This window comes from Salvelinus fontinalis, chromosome 19 (genome assembly GCF_029448725.1).
Source record: "Salvelinus fontinalis isolate EN_2023a chromosome 19, ASM2944872v1, whole genome shotgun sequence".
Taxonomy (NCBI): Eukaryota; Metazoa; Chordata; class Actinopteri; order Salmoniformes; family Salmonidae; genus Salvelinus; species Salvelinus fontinalis.
In genome coordinates, this window is record NC_074683.1 from 33230238 (window position 1) to 33253692 (window position 23455).

The window sequence follows — 23455 nt, forward strand, 5'->3', positions numbered from 1 at the left end:
CTAAAGGCTATCAAAACTGGTCGCCTAGAGCGTTGGGGACAAGGAATAAAAGGAGCAGATTTATGGGCGTGGTAGAATAGATTCTGGGCATAATGTGCAGACCGGGGTATGGTGGGGCACGGGTACAGCGGAGGCAAGCCCAGGCACTGGGTGATGATAAGAGAGGTTGTATCTCTGGACATGCTGGTCTCAATGGGTGAGGTCACCGCATGTGTGGGGGGTGGGACAAAGGAGGTATCAGAGGTACGGAGAGTGGAACTACGGGGTCCATTGCAAACCAAAACAATGATAACTAGCCTGAACAACAGTATGCAAGGCATATTGATATTTGAGAGAGACATACAATAAGGCATAAAGTGATTGCAGGTCTTGATTGGGAGAGCTAGCTAAAACAACAAGTGAGAAAACAGCAGCTAGTCAGCTAACACAGCAACAGCAGGTAAAAATGGCGACGACTAGGCAGAGAGGGTCGGATTAACTACACACAGATCCTGAGTTAAAGCACAGAGCCGACAGATAAAACACAAATAAACAGAATGGAGTACCGTGAATTAATGGACAGTCAAGCAGGCATCAGCTATGTAGCCAAGTGATCATAGTGTCCAGGGGGCAGCCGTAGATGGAGCAGGGAGGCCTCCACTAAGCTAGCACGTGGCGTTTAAAGTTAGTAGCCCGGGGGGTGGTCTGCTCAGACGGAGGGGGTCTGCTCAGACGGAGGCCGGTTGAGGGCACAGCGGATGGGGTATTCGTCTGCAGACCAGACGTGGTCGTGTCGACAGAGAATCCAAGCCGGATGGCGATGGCGAAAGAGAGGTTGTGAATTGTAGAATTGTGTTTGCTAACTGGTGCTAGCTTCGTGGCAGTGGCGCTAGCTGCGCTAGCTGCAAGCTAGCTGTGAGGATCAGAAGTGGTGGCTCAGGGATTACGGCAGGAATCCGGCGTTGTTGTCGAGAGACAGTCCGATGCTGGTAAATTGGTGAGTAATATCCAGGCTAATAACAGGGCTGGTGTCTGTGCAGAAGGTAAAAGCTGCTAGCAGCGGCAAAAAAAATGGCTAAATTAGCTTGTAGCTGATTAGCTGGTTAGCTACTGGGGGTTCTTGAAAGTGTTCCAAAGTTAAAAAATAATAGCGATTCCGTATCACATTGGGTGAGGTAGGTTACCCGGAAGGTATAATCGAATTAAAAATCGAAAAGAGATAGAAAAAAAAATGTTAAAATATATACAAGAAATACGAAAAAATACAAACGTACACGAGAGGACTAAAGAAACACGTCTACACTGCTACGCCATCTTGGAAAATGTATAATAATAATAATAATAATAAAATAACAAAATAACAAATAATAATAATAATATAACACACAACATATAAAAAAGTTATTAAAGCAAGCAGCTAATATTTCCACCTTTTTAAAGGGTTTAAATAATCATGGATTTCAACATGAAATGTATTATGAAATAATGACATTACAGGGATTTTTTATGGAAATTGCAAAGCCATTCAATTGCCAAAACATTGAAAATATTCCATTGTCTTTGTCAGGTCCACATTGGGTAGACATAAATAGGAAATTACTATGCAATAATAAACATTTCAGTTGTGTATATTACTTTGTTTTTAATTGATAACTTTAATATTTTTCATTCCATCATCTCATCTCTGCTCAGCCAGTAGCAGTCAGCCAGTAGCAGTCAGGCAGTAGCAGTAGCAGTCAGCCAGTAGCAGTCAGCCAGTAGCAGTCAGCCAGTAGCAGTCAGGCAGTAGCAGTCAGCCAGTAGCAGTCAGCCAGCCAGGCCATCTAACGTTGTGTGCTCCCCATACTGTACTGTCTATAGTCATCCTATTTAGCTACCCTGCCTAAGTACTGTATGCTGGAGAGGTGTCTGGCAAAATCATATTACTAGTTCTCATGAGTAAAAGTGTATCCATACAGAGATCGGTATACAATGACGAGATACTCATGTCTTATGTCCTAACACTAGGAGTCATTGTCCCCAACTTCTCCCTTCGCATCTTCCTATTTCATCCGTCTCTGATTCGGGGGAAAATGGCACAATGGATTATGGTGATTGTAGTTAATTACCACATTTCTGTGCTGAACTAGGTTGAATATTTGCTTAATGAAAACTACAACTCCCTTTAGCCCAGATAGTCCCAGATAGTTCTTGAGTTGATTTCTCAAATTTCTCTTGTGAATGATTCGATTTTTGTCTCTAGAGAAACGGCATGTTGGACTTACCAAAAAAAAGAAACTAAATGGATTTCAAGTAATTCAACCGACCTTGGTCGATTCGTTGTTTAATAACAAATAAAAAATCCAAAAACGTTGGTTAATCGCTCCGCACTAATCAGTGCAGAAGCAGTGTTTTCTCAGACTGGTTCCAAGGCTGATTCATAATGTGTGTGTCTGGTGTCAAGCTGCTGCTAATTAGACCAGTCTGTTTCCCTCTGCTCAGGTCTGTTCAGGGTTAAGAGACATCCTTCCCCAGAGGGAGGGAACAGTTCTGGTTTTATAGACGTCTCTCAATAACAGACCCATAAAGTCTTGGAATCACACAGGAATTTATTGGCCGTCATCCCAATTAAGACAGCCACATCCTAGAGAGCAGCTCATTACTGGGCCATGGTTGCTCAACCAGTGCATTAGACTAGAAGATTTTTCACAAGTATCAGAAAGGTCACCTCCATTGACTGACAGAGAGAGCATGCAGGTGACCGGTGTGAGCCTCTCCTCCTACAGGCTACAGGGAGAGACCGGTTGCATGCCAAATGGGACCCTATTCCCTTAATAGTGCATTCTTGTTGACCAGGGCCCTATAGGGTGCCATTTGGGAAACCGCTGGGGAGAGAAGTTGTTGTATCCCTGCTAGTTGGCTGTAGCCTGAGCTTTTTGCTTTCAATCCTCAGCAGTATGGAGAGGTGGGAAGAGGCCATGGAGAGCCAAGGGGATCCAAAGGGTCATATTTCATGTTTCCACCACTTCCTCATTGAAACCCTGTCCCTGTCGCTGGGAGCCTGACCCAGCCATCAATCCTTCTGCTGACTAACAACACAGCCCCCCCGGGAAACCGCTTCCACCAGCAAAACCTCACTGCTGCTCACTGTTTCTTTCTCTCTCCATCTGCAGATGAAGGCTACTACCAGAGTGGAACGTTCCATTTTGAAATAGACGTCCCTGAAGCCTACAACATGGTGGTAAGTGGTCCTGTCATGTCTCATTAGTGTGTGTGGGTCAGATAGAGGTGCTACTGATAACAGGTGATGAGGGATGCTGAGGAGGACTGGTCATTTAGTGGTATACATTTCCATGTCTAATTCTGTTAGCGTATATATAAATTAGCTGAAAAATAAATAATTGCAATCAGTTTTAGAATAAGGCTGTAACGTAACAAAATGTGGAAAAAGTCAAGGGGTCTGAATACTTTCCAAATGCACTGTATCAACCTCACACGGTAGAGGTCTTCCAATCATACAGTCCAGCTGCACTAGGGCAGCTCAGGGTCAGGATCTATGAAACATGTCAGATCCTCCCTTCCATTTGAATGTCCTCCAGGCCAAAGCATACAATTGCTAAAGCTCTTGTCAAAAGTAGTGCACTTTACGGAATAGGGCTCCATTTTGGCCGCACACCAGTAGTTTCGTGGCGATAAGCCCCCTGTGAACAGCAGCAGCATGGGTCATTTACGCTGTCCCAGTTTGCCTGCTGTCCACGGCCCTGTCAGGAGAAAGTGAGTTAGTCCTCTCCCTGAACAGGCTAGCGTGGAGGTTTAGGTGGAGTTAGCAGGGTGAGTTACAGCCCCACACAGAGTCTCAGCCTTTCCTTTTTCTCTCCATCTCCATTCTTCTTTATCTGGCACCCATCCATCCTGGATGCAGTTTTATCTCACCGCACTACACACATACACACACACACACACACACACACACACACACACACACACACACACACACACACACACACTCCCAAGTACACACATACACACATTCTCGTGTGTCATCATTAGAATTTACAACCTGTTTCATACCAAAACCTAATTCTCTGTGCTTTATCGTAATGGAGGTTAATTAGACAGGCAGTAAATGCTGTGTTTACCACCTGCCTGTATGGATTTATCAGGCTTTTATGAGAGCTAGTAAACTGCCTGAAAGAGACCCATAAAGAACCTGACAGCTTTTTGTTGTTTCTGCCTAGGCCCTACATACCCAACACATTACGTTTATTAGAACATCTAACCATTATATCGTTATACATCAAACACACCAACACAGTCGTGAAGAGGGCACGACAACGCCTCTTCCCCCTCAGGAGGCTGAAAAGATTTGGCACGGGCCCGCAGATCTCCAGCTGCACCATTGAGAGGATCTTGACTGGCTGCATCACCAGTATGGCAACTACTTGACATCCGACCGCAAAGCGCTACAGAGGGAAGTGCGTACAGCCCAGTACATCACTGGTGCCAAGCTTCCTGCCAGCCAGGACCTCTATACCAGTCGGTGTCAGAGGAAGGCCCTAAATATTGTCAAAGGCTCCATCCACCCAAGTCATAGATTGTTCTCTTTGCTACCGCACGGGAAGTGATACTGATGCGCAAAGTCGGGAACCAACAGGACCCTGAACAGCTTCTACCCCCAGGTCATAAGACTGATAAATAGTTAGTCCGGTAGCTTCTCGGTTAACTATCTGCATTGACCCTTTTTGCATTATTTTGATCACGTTCTGCTGCTGTCTGTCACTTTATTCCTAGTTATATGTACATAACAACCTCAATTACCTCGTACTCCTGCACATACTCGGTACTGGTACCCCTTATATATAGCCAAGTTATCGTTACTCTGTGTGTTTATTATAGATTTTATTGTTACGTGATTTACTGCTGTGCTATTGATCTATTGTATTTCTCTCTGCGTTGTTGGGAAGGGCCAGTCAGTAAGCATTTCACTGTTAGTTCACACCTCTTGTTTACCAAGCATATGATGAATAACATTTTATTTGATTATAGCAAACTGGACCGCAATATTGTACAAAGAGGTTAAAACAATATGAGATTATTTTAGAGTTTTTCTAAATTGTGTAATGTCTTGATCCCAGCCTTGAATAGTAAAGTATGTTTTTTTTTTCTAAGCCAGTGGTAAGGTAGTAAACTGAGGCATTTGATAATGGTATAAGATGACGGTATGGGTGGCAATGGAAAGAACAGTACACTCTACTGTTATAATCTATAATTTATAGACGTTCTTAGCCAGGACTGGCCTCATTAGCACTCAATACTGGGGAATGAAAGAGCATAGTTAGACTACAAAATATAAGGTTATCTCAAATCCATTTTGGGACTAAAGAAGAGAAGAAAAAAAACGAATCTGGACCAACCAGTGAGGAAGCCGACTAAACCATTCCAACATTTCTTAAACTACCCCCCCCCCCCCTAACAAGCAACGTTTGAAATGTGTTCTACCGTCTTGTGGTTTTGAGTCAGTGACTCTTGTCACTGAGTAAAAATTCACTCCTTTTTCTCTCTCCTGTTCACCTTAGTTAGTGAATATTTTTAACTGCCTGCTTTAGAGAAAAGTATCTCCTTAAAGCTTGACAGCATAAACAATATTAAGAGAGAGCAGAGGTTTCATGCAGAGCACTCTAGTCTTGAGTTGCGATTCAGCAAGTTTTTCATTCCATGCTAGTAGGTACTGCTATGCCTAAATGTCTTTTGAAATGTCTCTTTCCTGTAATATTTCAGATAGTGCATGTTTCATTTGGGAAATTGACGGGAGGAGAGAGGGGTGGTTTTGGAAAAGTCCAATGTGAACCATTTAAGGAAATTCTAACTATCTTGTTCTTTTCATCAGTCCATTGTTTTGCATGTCAGCAATCAAGTTTTCAAAATACAGAAATACAGCCATATGATGCATTTTGCATCATATGATGCTGCATTTTGCAGTATACCGGCTGTATTTCTGTATTTTAAAAGTCAATAATTACAATATGTGCAAAAACTTTATTGCACTAAGCTTTTAGCATATGTATTACATTATTGGCAATTTATTACATTATCAGCATTTATTACATTATAAATGCAAAAGTTAACATTATTAGCAGCTATTACATTATTGTCAGTTATTACATTATCAGTTGCTACAAGGCCTCTTTGATCAACTATGGTAGACTGACACGTCTAGTTCTCTCTCTGTACTATTTATTATACAGCTTTGTTTCTCTGCCACCATGCCACTCTGCCACCGTTCTCATCTCACAGTTCTGAGGAACACTATTCAGGTCTAAGGCTGACATGTATAAATAAACAAAGATAAAGAATCTGAACACTACTTTTTTGGGTGTGTTTTTCTTGTTTGTTTTTTGTGTGTCTGGGGGAGAAAATATACATGGGTTTGTTTTTAAGATTTTCAGTACTACTCTCCTCAGCTATGCTGTGTTTTGTTAGTGGAGGGTAGTTTGCCTCAGGGGAACCTACACTCACTGTCTAGTTTATTAGGTACACCCATCTAGTACCGGTCGGACCCCCTTCATCTCCATAACAGCTGGAATTATTTGGGGCGTTCTACAAGGTGGCAGTAACGTTGCCATGCTGGCATCATGCAGTTTCTGCAGATTGGACCATATATTCTCTATTGGGTGACAAGGATCGACAAGTTGTGCATTCCGAGATGCCGTTCTTCACACCACTGTTGTACTGCGCCATTATTTCTGGTTTTGGCCCGACTGTAAGCTTGGACGATCATTCTTCTTCAACCTCTCTCATCAACGAGCTGTTTTCACTCTGAAGACTGCCATTGACTGCATGTTTTTTGTTTTTCGCACCATTCTTGGTTAAACCTAGTCACTGTTGTGCGTGAAAAGCCCAGGAGGTCGGCTGTTTCTGAGATACTGGATCCGGCGCGCCTGGCACCGACGATCATACCACACTTAAAGTCGGTTTGGTCACTCCTTTTGCCCATTCTAACGTTCAATCAAACAGTAACTGAATGCCTGTCTGCCTGCTTTATATAGCAAGCCAAGACCACGTGACTCACTGTTTGTAGGAGTGATCCATTTTCGTGAGCGGGGTGGTGTACCTAATAAACTGTCCGGTTAGTGTATGTGTTCCATTCTAGTCAAACCTTGCGATACAATTGGTCCTCACCTCTTCCCCAGGCTCAAGAGAGAGCTGACTGGTGGACGAGATGAATCCTATGCTAACGGGTGGTTGTCCCATGTTTCTCTCCAGCCTCCCAAAGTGAAATGCCAGACCAGAATATGGCACCCCAACATCGCTGAGACGGGGGAGATCTGTTTGAGGTAATTCACTTCTCACATCGCCACACACTCACTGACACTTCATTTAATTCACTTCCGCTCAAATAATGGCTGCCATTGTTTTCAATACATTTTGCAACGTTTGTTTTGTGGCTACGTCACGTTTCTTGGCATACTTTCCCTTTCTTTGAAATATGTACAAACTGAGTACGCATGTGAGAATTGCCCTCTGTGCTCCGTTTCACATACTTTGATTTGGACTCACGCTCTGACCCTCCCGTGCTCCAATTTGCGTGCTTGGACCACGGTAGTATGCATATTGAGAAACATTCCTAGATGCTTGGCTGGCTCATTTTCTTTTGGGATTTCCAATCATTTATAGAGCAACCAATCACAAGTGAGGGTGTCATGGAAGAAAAGGTCTGGCAGTAGTACTAAACTATTTAAATGTGGATTTTTTTCCACCGTGATTTCCAATATGATGATGGAGATTTGATTTCTACTTGTTTCTGTTTCCCCAGTTTGTTGCGGGAGCACTCTATTGACGGCACGGGCTGGGCCCCTACCAGAACATTAAAGGTAAGTCTCTAATCTCTCTGGTATCAGTGCCCATCTGATTGAACCTCTCTAGTCCCAAAACCCCCACTCTTATACTAGTAATGTACCTTTTGAAGCACCATTCACCCTCTTCCTCCCTGCTCTGAAAGGGAGATAGATACTAGAGGTCGACCGATTTATGTTTTTTTTTCAATGCCGATACAGATTATTGGAGGACCGAAAAAAGCCGATACCGATTAATCTGTCGATTTTTATATATTTGTAATAATGACAATTACGACTATACTGAATGAACAATGAACACTTTTTACATTTTTTTAACTTAATATAATACATCAATAAAATCAATTTAGTCTCAAATAAATAATGAAACATGTCAATTTGGTTTAAATAATGCAAAAACAAAGTGTTGGAGAAGAAAGTAAAAGTGCAATATGTGCCATGTAAAAAAGCTAACGTTTAAGTTCCTTGCTCAGAACATGAGAACATATGAAAGCTGGTGGTTCCTTTTAACATGAGTCGTCAATATTCCCAGGTAAGAAGTTTTAGGTTGTAGTTATTATAGGACTATTTCTCTCTCTACCATGTGTATTTCATATACCTTTGACTATTGTATGTTCTAATAGGTTCTTCAGTATTGCCAGCCTAATCTCGGGAGTTGATAGGCTTGAAGCATTGCGAAGAGCTGCTGGCAAACGCAGGAAAGTGCTGTTTGAATGAATGCTTATGAGCCTGCTGCTGCCTACCACCGCTCAGTCAGACTGCTCTATCAAATCATAGACATAATTATAATACACTGCTCAAAAAAATAAAGGGAACACTTAAACAACACAATGTAACTCCAAGTCAATCACACTTCTGTGAAATCAAACTTTTTACTTAGGAAGCAACACTGATTGACAATAAATTTCACATACTGTTGTGCAAATGGAATAGACAAAAGGTGAAAATTATAGGCAATTAGCAAGACACCCCCAAAAAAGGAGTGATTCTGCAGGTGGTGATCACAGACCACTTCTCAGTTCCTATGCTTCCTGGCTGATGTTTTGGTCACTTTTGAATGCTGGCGGTGCTTTCACTCTAGTGGTAGCATGATACGGAGTCTACAACCCACACAAGTGGCTCAGGTAGTGCAGCTCATCCAGGATGGCACATCAATGCGAGCTGTGGCAAAAAGGTTTGCTGTGTCTGTCAGCGTAGTGTCCAGAGCATGGAGGCGCTACCAGGAGACAGGCCAGTACATCAGGAGATGTGGAGGAGGCCGTAGGAGGGCAACAACCCAGCAGCAGGACCGCTACCTCCGCCTTTGTGCAAGGAGGTGCACTGCCAGAGCCCTGCAAAATGACCTCCAGCAGGCCACAAATGTGCATCGATTGTTCTTTTTTCTCAAATGCGATTTTCTCAAATCATCCCCCGTTTGGCGAAGTTGGCTGTCTTTTTTTTACGAAGAAATGGTATTCACACAGTTCGCAACGAGCCAGGCGGCCCAAACTGCTGCATATACCCTGACTCTGTTGCACAGAACTGTCACGTTCTGACCCTAGTTATTGTGTTAATCCTTTGTTTTGTTTGGTCAGGACGTGAGCTGGGTGGGCATTTCTATGTGTTGTGTTTCTATGTTGGGTTAAAGGGTTGCCTGGTATGGCTCTCAATTAGAGGCAGGTGTTTGGCATTTCCTCTGATTGAGAATCATATTAAGGTAGGTTGTTCTCACTGTTTGTTTGTGGGTGATTGTCTCCTGTGTTTTTCGTGTCTGTGTATGTGCACCACAAGGGACTGTTTTGGCTGTTCATTCGTTGATGTAGTCTGTTCCTGTCCGTGAGTTCTACATGTAGTTATGTATGTTCATGTTCAGGTTTCGTCTACGTCGTTTTCTTATTTTGTAATTTTCCAAGTGTTTTCGTATTCGTCTTTGTATTTCAAATAAATTATTTTATGTCTACTTACCTCGCTGCGTATTGGTCCACCGATCCTTCTCTCCTCTCCTCGTCCGAGGAGGAGGAAGACGACAGCCGTTACAAGAACGCAAGAGAGGTGACACAATTTCCCTAGTTAAAAGAAATTCACGTTAGCCGGCAATATTAACTAAATATGCAGGTAAAAAAAAAAAAACTTGTTTATTGTTTTAAGAAAGGCGTTGATGTTAATGGTTAGGTACACATTGGTGCAACGACAGTGCTTTTCCCGAATGCGCTTGTTAAATCACCCGTTTGGCGAAGTAGGCTGTGATTCAATGATAAATTAACAGGCACCTGATCGATTATATGCAACGCAGGACAAGCTAGATAAACTAGTATTATCATCAACAATATGTAGTTAACTAGTGATTATGTTAAAATTGATTATTCTTTATAAGATACGTTTAACTCTAGCTAGCACCTTACCTTGGCTCCTTGCTGCACTCGCATAACAGGTACTCAGCCTGCCACGCAGTCTCCTCGTGGAGTGCAATGTAATCGGCCATGATCAGTGTCCAAAAATGCCGATTACCGATTTGTTATGAAAACTTGAAATCGTCCCTAGTCTAAAAAGTGCTGCGTGCGTCATAAATGTGGAAATTAAGAGTGGAAATTGTCATTCAATGTAGAAGTTGCGATTGCGAAGCACTTACCTGTTGGTTTTCTTAATACCTTGCCTGCTTCTCAAGGTTCGTTCTAAAATCTAAACGAGCACTTAAGTGTGTTCTTTAAACTAGCATGAACCATGACTGTCTTCCACCAGCCTTTCTCATCTCTACAATTGAAAGATCCCAGTCTTCTCTAAAAAGGAGGGCACTTTAAATTGTGTGAGAGGTTAATGCCATTAGCCTTACATTGCGTTTGGTAGATGTCCGGACTGAGAACGTAGGATAAATCTCACTGCGTTAAGGAGACTGAACTGTAGGTAGACCTGGGGTACTTTGCTAAACCGTTCTCTGCTGAGGGGTGTGTGTTATTGAACCAAAGAAACTGATTTCTCAGGACGAGGCCCTATACTACTCTCATTGGTGGTGGTCTGCTGCTAACGGGTATAGTCATGTATTGATCCTCTAGGATTTGCCTCACTATGAAGCAGGGCTCCATGCCTGAAAACCCCAAAAGTTTACCTTTTGATAAATGGCACACGCTTGACCCCAGAGACATGGGTTTGAACATGTACTATGCATTAGACTTGCTTTAGGGTCATTTGGTGTTTCAAACCTAGGCCTAAATCTATTAGATGTGTCCGTTTTGACTTATGACCAATACACACCACCAATGTTTTTGGTGTTCAACCTCAGACTGTATCTTAATGGTAAAACTCAACCCTGAAGCATAGCCAGCAGATCCGACCACTTGCTTACAGCTACACTAGGGTCAGACATACTTTCTGTGTAGATTAAGACGCTAGCGCGAGATATGGCTCGGAATATGTACCTCAATCCAGAGATGAGAAATGCGTTGTACTCCGAATTGTCCCATTATCCCAACTGTTACACAGAAGAAAACTGTCCTTTTCCTCCTCATACTAAGTAGCATCAGCCATAGTGCAATTGTAAGCAAGCTGGTCAGATCTGCTGGCTCTCCTGAGGCCTTGATTGTGTTGATTGTGTCTCAATGCTGTGTTACCCTTCTCAGAAGCCACAACCCGACCAACAACCCCCTACCTTTGCTCCTTCTCTAACCAACTACCTTCCATCTATCTCCCTGTCACACCTACGTCATACCAAATCAAAGTTTATTGGTCGCGCACACAATTTTGCTGGTGTGTTACAGCAAGTGCAGTGAAATGCTTATGTTACTAACCCCAACAGTGGATTATGTGTCTTGCAAATAAAATACAAATACACAAATATATATTTTTTTTACATTTAACCTTTATTTAACAAGGCAAGTCAGTTAAGATCAAATTCTTATTTATAATGACGGCCAAACCTGGACGACGCTTGGCCAATTGTGCGCCGCCCTATGGGACTCCCAATCACAGCCAGATGTGATACAGCCTGGATTCGAACCAGGGACTGTAGTGACACCTCTTGACCGCTGCGCCATTCGGCAGCCCAAATCAAAATAAGAAATTACAAAACAAGTCCAGTTAACCATCCAGAAGATGGGGTGTATATCTACTCTATCTCCTCTAAACCCCTCTGTCACGCTGAGATCCCATTCAAATGGATTCCGTTTGTAGTGCCACAGCCGCTGCATATTTAAAGGCCCTCGGCTCAAAACTTTGTTGATTAAATAGACGGTGCGGGAGATAAAAGACACTGAAATAAGCTGTTGTTATTGTTGTGCTGCTGCTCATCTTCAAGTTGCTATGCAATACACACACACACACACACACACCACGTCCATCACAATATGCTATGTTAATTACATCAGAGGGGTTGCTGTGATGTCATACCAGCTCCTCTCTAGAAGCTTCCTTCCTTCCACAGTTAGTTAGGACGTGCTAGCCCCCTGTACTGACCCCAATAAGGATCTTGTTAGTCAGGACGTCTAGCCCCCTGTACTGACCCCAATAAGGATCTTGTTAGTCAGGACGTCTAGCCCCCTGTACTGACCCCAATAAGGAGCTTGTTAGTTAGGACGTCTTGCCCCCTGTACTGACCCCAATAAGGAGCTTGTTAGTTAGGACGTCTTGCCCCCTGTACTGACCCCAATAAGGAGCTTGTTAGTTAGGACGTACTAGCCCCCTGTCCTGACCCCAATAAGGAGCTTGTTAGTTAGGACGTACTAGCCCCCTGTCCTGACCCCAATAAGGAGCTTGTTAGTTAGGACGTGCTAGCCCCCTGTACTGACCCCAATAAGGAGCTTGTTAGTTAGGACGTCTTGCCCCCTGTACTGACCCCAATAAGGAGCTTGTTAGTTAGGACGTCTTGCCCCCTGTACTGACCCCAATAAGGAGCTTGTTAGTTAGGACGTACTAGCCCCCTGTCCTGACCCCAATAAGGAGCTTGTTAGTTAGGACGTGCTAGCCCCCTGTACTGACCCCAATAAGGAGCTTGTTAGTCAGGACGTCTAGCCCCCTGTACTGACCCCAATAAGGATCTTGTTAGTCAGGACGTCTAGCCCCCTGTACTGACCCCAATAAGGATCTTGTTAGTCAGGACGTCTAGCCCCCTGTACTGACCCCAATAAGGAGCTTGTTAGTTAGGACGTCTTGCCCCCTGTACTGACCCCAATAAGGAGCTTGTTAGTTAGGACGTCTTGCCCCCTGTACTGACCCCAATAAGGAGCTTGTTAGTTAGGACGTACTAGCCCCCTGTCCTGACCCCAATAAGGAGCTTGTTAGTTAGGACGTGCTAGCCCCCTGTACTGACCCCAATAAGGAGCTTGTTAGTTAGGACGTACTAGCCCCCTGTCCTGACCCCAATAAGGAGCTTGTTAGTTAGGACGTGCTAGCCCCCTGTACTGACCCCAATAAGGAGCTTGTTAGTCAGGACGTCTAGCCCCCTGTACTGACCCCGATAAGGATCTTGTTAGTCAGGACGTCTAGCCCCCTGTACTGACCCCAATAAGGAGCTTGTTAGTTCGGACGTCTTGCCCCCTGTACTGACCCCAATAAGGAGCTTGTTAGTTAGGACGTCTTGCCCCATGTACTGACCCCAATAAGGAGCGTGTTAGTTAGGACGTGCTAGCCCCCTGTACTTACCCCAATAAGGATCTTGTTAGTCAGGACGTCTAGCCCCCTGTACTGACCCCAATAAGGAGCTTGTTAGTTAGGACGTACCAATAAGTAGCTTGTTAGTTAGGACGTCTTGCCCCCTGTACTGACCCCAATAAGGATCTTGTTAGTCAGGACGTCTTGCCCCCTGTACTGACCCCAATAAGGATCTTGTTAGTAAGGACGTCTAGCCCCCTGTACTGACCCCAATAAGGAGCTTGTTAGTTAGGACGTACTAGCCCCCTGTACTGACCCCAATAAGTAGCTTGTTAGTTAGGACGTCTTGCCCCCTGTACTGACCCCAATAAGGATCTTGTTAGTCAGGACGTCTTGCCCCCTGTACTGACCCCAATAAGGATCTTGTTAGTAAGGACGTCTAGCCCCCTGTACTGACCCCAATAAGGATCTTGTTATTCAGGATTTCTAGCCCCCTGTACTGACCCCAATAAGGATATTGTTAGTCAGGACGTCTAGCCCCCTGTACTGACCCCAATAAGGATATTGTTAGTCAGGACGTCTAGCCCCCTGTACTGACCCCAATAAGGAGCTTGTTAGTTAGGACGTGCTAGCCCCCTGCACTGACCCCAATAAGGAGCGTGTTAGTCAGGACGTGCTAGCCCCCTGTACTGACCCCAATAAGGATCTTGTTAGTCAGGACGTCTAGCCCCCTGTACTGACCCCAATAAGGATCTTGTTAGTTAGGACGTACTAGCCCCCTGTACTTGACCCCAATAAGGAGCTTGTTAGTTAGGACGTCTTGCCCCCTGTACTGACCCCAATAAGGATCTTGTTAGTCAGGACATCTAGCCCCCTGTACTGACCCCAATAAGGATCTTGTTAGTCAGGACGTCTAGCCCCCTGTACTGACCCCAATAAGGATCTTGTTAGTCAGGACGTCTAGCCCCCTGTACTGACCCCAATAAGGATCTTGTTAGTCAGGACGTCTAGCCCCCTGTACTGACCCCAATAAGGATCTTGTTAGTCAGGACGTCTAGCCCCCTGTACTGACCCCAATAAGGATCTTGTTAGTCAGGACGTCTAGCCCCCTGTACTGACCCCAATAAGGATCTTGTTAGTCAGGACGTCTAGCCCCCTGTACTGACCCCAATAAGGAGCTTGTTAGTTAGGACGTCTAGCCCCCTGTACTGACCCCAATAAGGAGCTTGTTAGTTAGGACGTCTTGCCCCCTGTACTGACCCCAATAAGGATCTTGTTAGTCAGGACGTCTAGCCCCCTGTACTGACCCCAATAAGGATCTTGTTAGTCAGGACGTCTAGCCCCCTGTACTGACCCCAATAAGGATCTTGTTAGTCAGGACGTCTTGCCCGCTACGCAACACCATGCTCATCTCCACACTGCATACAGCCAACTGCCAGGTCTACACACACACACACACACACACACGCACGCGCTCACGACTACTAACTACATCATGCTCCCTGACTCGCTCTTGTTTCTGTTCCTGTGAGAGGGCTTCCTGGTGTAATTAACAGTTCTGATATCCCCGTGACGCCCTCAGCTAACCGATGTCTTACTTAGCGAACGATGACTAGATAAATCGATCAACCAATATAATCGTCCAATATTATGGGCCTACCGATGTAAGCCTTCCAGAGTGGGCATGGTGGTTTGACGGTGAGTAGCTTGCCACAGCGTATTTGAATAGGTAAATAACCAAAAGTACACTTCACCAAGCAAGCAGCCCTGTCCTCATCACATTCTATTTTTTCTGCAGTAACATTTTCAGTCATCAGCGCATGCCATTTGCAGTTGAAATACACTGCTCAAAAAAATAAAGGGAACACTTAAACAACACGATGTAACTCCAAGTCAATCACACTTCTGTGAAATCAAACTGTCCACTTAGGAAGCAACACTGATTGACAATAAATTTCACATGCTGTTGTGCAAATGGAATAGACAAAAGGTGGACATTATAGGCAATTAGCAAGACACCCCCAAAAAAGGAGTGATTCTGCAGGTGGTGATCACAGACCACTTCTCAGTTCCTATGCTTCCTGGCTCATGTTTTGGTCACTTTTGAATGCTGGCAGTGCTCTCACTCTAGTGGTAGCATGAGACGGAGTCTACAACCCACACAAGTGGCTCAGGTAGTGCAGTTCATCCAGGATGGCACATCAATGCGAGCTGTGGCAAAAAAGTTTGCTGTGTCTGTCAGCGTAGTGTCCAGAGCATGGAGGCGCTACCAGGAGACAGGCCAGTACATCAGGAGACGTGGAGGAGGCCGTAGGAGGGCAACAACCCAGCAGCAGGACCGCTACCTCCGCCTTTGTGCAAGGAGGTGCACTGCCAGAGCCCTGCAAAATGACCTCCAGCAGGCCTCCTACGGCCTCCTCCGCGTCTCCTAATGTACTGCCTGTCTCCTGGTAGCGCCTCCATGCTCTGGACACTACGCTGACAGACACAGCAAACCTTTTTGCCACAGCTCGCATTGATGTGCCATCCTGGATGAATTGCACTACCTGAGCCACTTGTGTGGGTTGTAGACTCCGTCTCATGCTACCACTAGAGTGAGAGCACCGCCAGCATTCAAAAGTGACCAAAACATGAGCCAGGAAGCATAGGAACTGAGAAGTGGTCTGTGATCACCACCTGCAGAATCACTCCTTTTTTGGGGGTGTCTTGATAATTGCTTATAATTTCCACCTTTTGTCTATTCCATTTGCACAACAGCATGTGAAATTTATTGTCAATCAGTGTTGCTTCCTAAGTGGACAGTTGGATTTCACAGAAGTGTGATTGACTTGGAGTTACATAGTGTTGTTTAAGTGTTCCCTTTATTTTTTTGAGCAGTGTATATAGCCAGTACATTTTGTATTGGATAACACTGTAATTGACATTATGGTTTCAGTAAGAAAACATTGTCAGAATGAGCAGGTTGCGTGTGGTCGTTGCATTCCAGTCACAACCACCTGAGGTATAATTAGAATGGTCATAACAAGCTCTCATTGCCATGTTGCCATATAGTGTTTCTTTACATGACCTTTGACTGTTGTAAAGCACTGTTGTGAATCTACTAATACAAAATGCTGACATCTAGTGGTGACATTACAGGGCTCCACAGTGCCACCATTTTACTTGCATATGTGCCTAAATATTTTGCTGTGCAACTTGAACTTGTATTTCAGAGCACCAGTACGCCTAGAAAAATGAACGATTCTAGCTTTATTACCTCAAATATTTTTCATTGTGCTCCTAAATGTTTTTGTGTGCTCCTACATTTTTCAACTTAAGTGCACACGCGATCCAACAAAAGGTATGTTTTTCAGTCCACCTCTGAAAAACAATATATCGGTAATTGGCGACTTTTTCCTCCCTAAAATCGGTATCGGACCCAAAAATCCCATATCGGTTGGGCTCTAACAATTACACCCACAGCCAGTCAGGGTTACTATACAGTGTGGAGTGAGACTGTTTCAAAAGCAATTGATATTAAGGTATCCTCATTAACCTGGCTCAGTTAGTCTTCATACTGTGATAACATCCAGATATTCCTGCACTCTCAAAGCTGTGGGAAAGGGTTTCACCCATATTGGTGTAAAATAGTAGTTGGACTATGGACAGCAGTTGGATAGCTGGCAGTATACTACTATAGCTTAGCTAAGGTGTGTAAGAAGGATAGCATCTGACTTTAGGCAGTGAAGTAAAAAGGGTCCATGCAGATAGTCTGGGTAGCTATTTGGCAGTCTAATGGCTTGGGGATAGAAGCTGTTCAGGGTCCTGTTGGTTCCAGACTTGATGCATAGGTACCGCTTTCTGTGAATAGCAGAGAGAACAGTCTATGACTTGGGTGGCTGGAGTCTTTATCAATTTGTAGGGGCTTCCTCTGACACCGCCTGGTATAGAGGTCCTGGGTGGCAGGGAGCTCCTACGCACTACCCTCTGTAGTGCTTTGCTTGTTGGATACCAAGCAGTTGCCATACCAAGCAGTGATGCAGCCAGTCACGATGCTCTCACTGGTGCAGTTGTAGAAATTGTTGAGCAGCACAGTAGCTATTTAAGAGAATAAGGTGGACAGGAGGCACTGTCTGAGCAAGGGATTTTTTTGTAAGGGAGAAACTGCTAACTTCCTTAGCTAACTTCCTTTCCTTAAAAATGTGCCATTTTTACAGCTTATTTCCTGTAATTCAATGTTATTTTGCCAAGGGTTATGACCTGTTTGTGTGTGTGTGTGTGTGGGGGGGGGGTTGACCTCCAGGGTGCCCCCAACCCAAAAGAGGGACTGTTCCCCCCCATCCTTGAGAAGGTGAGGGGGGGGGGGGGGGGGGGGGTGGTACGCCACTGACAGGAGGAGTAATACTAATATCAGTTCTGAGGAGAAGATTGTAATCATTCGGCTCCTGTACTGCTGCTGTCAGGCAGAGGGAGGAAGTGATTTAAGTCAGTCAGTACCTAAGGTGATGGTTGGCTGCCTGGCCTGTTCAGGCTCATTCGACTGGACAGCTGTGATTTTGCGTGTATGTTAGGCAGCCTAGTAATTGAGGCAATCTGCTGCTGCACAAGGTCTGCTTTCCAAATGACGGCCTATTCCTTTAGAGCACTACTGTTTACCAGGGCCCATAGGCCTCAAAAAGTACTGCAATATATAGGGAATAGAGTACCATTTGGGACGTAGACTAGGTCTAGCCTACTTTATTGGCCGTAGTGAGACAGCAACGTGAGGAGACCGTGGCTGTGTCCGAATACTCGTACTTGTGTTCTAAATAGTCGGGATTTTGGGTATGCAAAAACAGACTTTTAAAGTATATGAAATTGTTTAAATTGAGCTTGCTTTATATGCCAGGATTTACGAATGGAAGGAATCAACACAATTGTGCATTAATGAGGCATTCTCAGTATGGACGAGCCTAGTATGTTATTTGTTTCTGCTTCGTTTTTACTAAACAGTGTTTTTCTAAATATTATGTAGTACAATTATTACACAGCATGTCGTTTTAGTAAATAGTATGTAAGACAGATTTCAGACATAGCCATCGTCTCTTTTTGCACACGCTAGTCAGTAGGCATATATGAGGGTGCTTGTTATTCATCGGAGTCATTACTTGCTAGTATTATGCTGAGCATGCCTTGTGGATAATCCACAAAGGTAGTTAGGAGAGTCTTATTTCTGCCTTCCTCCAGCAGTCTCCTCGAGGGAGGTGTAATACATTGGAATGAGTATCATCTCACTACAATGAAAGCAAGTTCTCTCTATCAGCTACCAGTAGCTGGCCCGTAGGAACAAGCTCTCTATCAGCTACCAGTAGCTGGCCCGTAGGAACAAGCTCTCTATCAGCTACCAGTAGCTGGCCCGTAGGAACAAGCTCTCTATCAGCTACCAGTAGCTGGCCCGTAGGAACAAGCTCTCTATCAGCTACAAGTAGCTGGCCCGTAGGAACAAGCTCTCTATCAGCTACCAGTAGCTGGCCCGTAGGAACAAGCTCTCTATCAGCTACCAGTAGCTGGCCCGTAGGAACAAGCTCTCTATCAGCTACCAGTAGCTGGCCCGTAGGAACAAGCTCTCTATCAGCTACCAGTAGCTGGCCCGTAGGAACAAGTGTAACGGATGTGAAATGGCTAGCTAGTTAGCGGGTACGCGCTAGTAGCATTTCAATCAGTTACGTCACTTGCTCTGAGACTTAAGTAGTGTTGCCCCTTGCTTTGCAAGGGCCGTGGCTTTTGTGGAGCGATGGGTAACGCTGCTTCGTGGGTGACTGTTGTCGATGTGTGCAGAGGGTCCCTGGTTCGCGCCCGGTTCGGGGCGAGGGGACGGTTTAAAGTTATACTGTTACACAAGCTCTCTATCAGCTACCAGTAGCTGGCCCGTAGGAACAAGCTCTCTATCAGCTACCAGTAGCTGGCCCGTAGGAACAAGCTCTCTATCAGCTACCAGTAGCTGGCCCGTAGGAACAAGCTCTCTATCAGCTACCAGTAGCTGGCCCGTAGGAACAAGCTCTCTATCAGCTACCAGTAGCTGGCCCGTAGGAACAAGCTCTCTATCAGCTACCAGTAGCTGGCCCGTAGGAACAAGCTCTCTATCAGCTACCAGTAGCTGGCCCGTAGGAACAAGCTCTCTATCAGCTACCAGTAGCTGGCCCGTAGGAACAAGCTCTCTATCAGCTACCAGTAGCTGGCCCGTAGGAACAAGCTCTCTATCAGCTACCAGTAGCTGGCCCGTAGGAACAAGCTCTCTATCAGCTACCAGTAGCTGGCCCGTAGGAACAAGCTCTCTATCAGCTACCAGTAGCTGGCCCGTAGGAACAAGCTCTCTATCAGCTACCAGTAGCTGGCCCGTAGGAACAAGCTCTCTATCAGCTACCAGTAGCTGGCCCGTAGGAACAAGCTCTCTATCAGCTACCAGTAGCTGGCCCGTAGGAACAAGCTCTCTATCAGCTACCAGTAGCTGGCCCGTAGGAACAAGCTCTCTATCAGCTACCAGTAGCTGGCCCGTAGGAACAAGCTCTCTATCAGCTACCAGTAGCTGGCCCGTAGGAACAAGCTCTCTATCAGCTACCAGTAGCTGGCCCGTAGGAACAAGCTCTCTATCAGCTACCAGTAGCTGGCCCGTAGGAACAAGCTCTCTATCAGCTACCAGTAGCTGGCCCGTAGGAACAAGCTCTCTATCAGCTACCAGTAGCTGGCCCGTAGGAACAAGCTCTCTATCAGCTACCAGTAGCTGGCCCGTAGGAACAAGCTCTCTATCAGCTACCAGTAGCTGGCCCGTAGGAACAAGCTCTCTATCAGCTACCAGTAGCTGGCCCGTAGGAACAAGCTCTCTATCAGCTACCAGTAGCTGGCCCGTAGGATCAAGCTCTATCAGCTACCAGTAGCTGGCCCGTAGGATCAAGCTCTCTATCAGCTACCAGTAGCTGGCCCGTAGGAACAAGCTCTCTATCAGCTACCAGTAGCTGGCCCGTAGGAACAAGCTCTCTATCAGCTACCAGTAGCTGGCCCGTAGGAACAAGCTCTCTATCAGCTACCAGTAGCTGGCCCGTAGGAACAAGCTCTCTATCAGCTACCAGTAGCTGGCCCGTAGGAACAAGCTCTCTATCAGCTACCAGTAGCTGGCCCGTAGGAACAAGCTCTCTATCAGCTACCAGTAGCTGGCCCGTAGGAACAAGCTCTCTATCAGCTACCAGTAGCTGGCCCGTAGGAACAAGCTCTCTATCAGCTACCAGTAGCTGGCCCATAACATTCACCCCTGCCCAGAACCACCTGTTCACTCCCCCATCTCCAGAGCCCGCATCACTCTGTCACATGGCCTCAAACTGCACCATTTTGTTTCTCTCTGTCGCCCACACACTTTAACATTTAGATAATAAAGCATTTGACCTTTCCATTGTGTTAACAATGGAGGATTGGTTGACTTACAGTTTTAAAGTATACTTTTTTAAAGATGATTGACGAGAAAGTATCGTCCAACCCATCGGGTATCTCACTGCACCCTCATATGTCATGTTTTGAAATATGCAGACAGATTCAAATTAAATTGATATTGTAATACTTCTGCCAACTTTCTAACTTCCCCCATAACTTTTGGACTTCATAGCAATCCCAGAATGCATGGATTATTGAGTCATTGTTAGTTTTACTTTTGATGGCATAGAACGCCCTTCTTGCCTTGTCTCTCAGATCATTCGCAGCTTTGTGGATGTTACCTGTGGTGCTGATGTTTAGGCTAAGGTAGGTATAGTCTTTTGTGTGCTCTAAGGCAACATTGTCTAGTTGGAATTTGTATTTGTGGTCCTGGTAACTGGACATTTTTTGGAACACTGTTATTTTTGTCTTACTGAGATTTACTGTCAGGGCCCAGGTCTTACAGAATCTGTGCAGAAGACCTAGGTGCCACTGTAGGCTCTCATTGGTTGGGGACAGAAGCACCAGATCATCAGCAAACAGTAGACATTTGACTTCAGATTCTAGTAGGGTGAGGCCGGGTGCTGCAGACTGTTCTAGTGCCCTCGCCAAATCATTGTTATATATGTTGAAGAGGGTGAGGCTCAAGCTGCATCCCTGTCTCACCCCACGGCCATGTGGAAAGAAATCAACAAAGCATGAGAGGACTTTGCTTTTATTTAGGTTTGTTAGTCAATCACTTCTGTGGATTGGGGTGATCAGTCCTTGGTTCCAAATAATGTTAAAGAGTATAACCAATTTGAATTTGTGATCTATATATTTTATCATTTAATTTAGGGTACCATCAACACCACAGGCCTCACTACAGACACCCTGGTTCAAATCCATGCTGTATCACAACCCGGCTTTGATTGGGAGTCCCATAGGTCGGCGCACAACTGGCCCAGCGTCGTCCGGGTTTGGCTGGTGTAGGCCGTCATTGTAAATAGAATTTGTCCTTAACTGACTTGCCTAGTTAAATTAAGGTTACATTTTTTTATTTTATTAAACCATTTAGTTTTCAGCGAAATAACAACACAATGTCAAATGCAGGTAGCCTAGTCAAATTTTATTTTATTTTTATTTCACCTTTATTTAACCAGGTAAGCTAGTTGAGAACAAGTTCTCATTTACAACTGCGACCTGGCCAAGATAACGCAAAGCAGTGCGACACAAACAACAACACAGAGTTACACATGGAATAAACAAGCGTACAGTCAATAACACAATAGAAAAAAAGAACGTCTATATACAGTGTGTGCAAATGGCGTGAGGAGGTAGGCAATACATAGGCCATAGTAGCGAAGTAATTACAATTTTGCAGATCAACACTGGAGTGATAAATGAGCAGATGATGATGTGCAAGTAGAGATACTGGTGTGCAAAGAGCAGAAAAGTAAATAAAAACAATATGGGGATGAGGTAGGTAGATTGAGTGGGATATTTACAGATGGACTATGTACAGCTGCAGCGATCGGTTAGCTGTTCAGACAGCTGATGCTTAAAGTTAGTGAGGGAAATATAAGTCTCCAGCTTCAGCGATTTTTGCTTTTTGTTCCAGTCACTGGCAGCAGAGAACTGGAAGGAAAGGCGGCCAAAGGAGGTGTTGGCTTTGGAGATGACCAGTGAGATATACCTGCTGGAGCGCGTGCTACGGGTGGGTGTTGTTATCGTGACCAGTGAGCTGAGATAAGGCGGAGCTTTACCTAGCATAGACTTATAGATGACCTGGAGCCAATGGGTCTGGCGACGAATATGTAGCGAGGGCCAGCCGACTAGAGCATACAGGTCGCAGTGGTGGGTGGTATAAGGGGCTTTGGTAACAAAAAGGATGGCACTGTGATAGACTGCATCCAGTTTGCTGAGTAGAGTATTGGAAGCTATTTTGTAGATGACATCGCCGAAGTCGAGGATCGGTAGGATAGTCAGTTTTACTAGGGCTTGGCGGCGTGAGTGAAGGAGGCTTTGTTGCGAAATAGGAAGCCGATTTAATATTGGATTGGAGATGTTTAATATGAGTCTAGAAGGAGAGTTTACAGTCTAGCTAGACACCTAGGTATTTGTAGTTGTCCACATATTCTAGGTCAGAACCGTCCAGGGTAGTGATGCTAGTCGGGCGGGCGGGCGGGTGCGGGCAGCGAACGGCTGAAAAGCATGCATTTGGTTTTACTAGCGTTTAAGAGCAGTTGGAGTTCTCGGAACGAGTGTTGTATGGCATTGAAGCTCGTTTGGAGATTAGTTAACACAGTGTCCAAAGAGGGACCAGATGTATACAGAATGGTGCGTAGAGGTGGATCAGGGAATCACCAGCAGCAAGAGCGGCATCATTGATATATACAATTATAATTAACATCCAATCACAGTAACTGTTACTCTCTCGCGGGAAACCTTCACTCTTGCGCAGACATTTAGAAACTAAACATGACAGTTTGGAAGATAAGCCACAGGAGTTTTTTGAGCGAGAATTAAGACGACTTTTGAGTAGTAAGACATGTATAAAAGCCACAGATATCATTAATAAGAAGGGGCTAGAAGCAACTATGGTGAGCCACTGAATGGCTAGGACAGGCAAGCCACATACTATTGTGGAGGACTTAATTCTTCCTGCTACCGCAAGGACCAAAGAA

The 23455-nt window shown here is 44.9% G+C and overlaps 1 protein-coding gene across 4 annotated transcripts in view; it reads left to right on the top strand.

Moving 5' to 3' along the window:
* Positions 1-23455, top strand: part of LOC129816644 (NEDD8-conjugating enzyme UBE2F-like) — a 106676-nt gene that overhangs the window by 28809 nt on the left and 54412 nt on the right. For all 4 annotated transcript variants that reach the window (XM_055871386.1, XM_055871382.1, XM_055871385.1 and 1 more), the window contains 3 exons: positions 3132-3199; positions 7222-7292; positions 7772-7829. In XM_055871386.1, coding sequence (XP_055727361.1) covers positions 3132-3199; positions 7222-7292; positions 7772-7829 — 197 coding nt within the window. The remainder of the gene's footprint in view (positions 1-3131; positions 3200-7221; positions 7293-7771; positions 7830-23455) is intronic.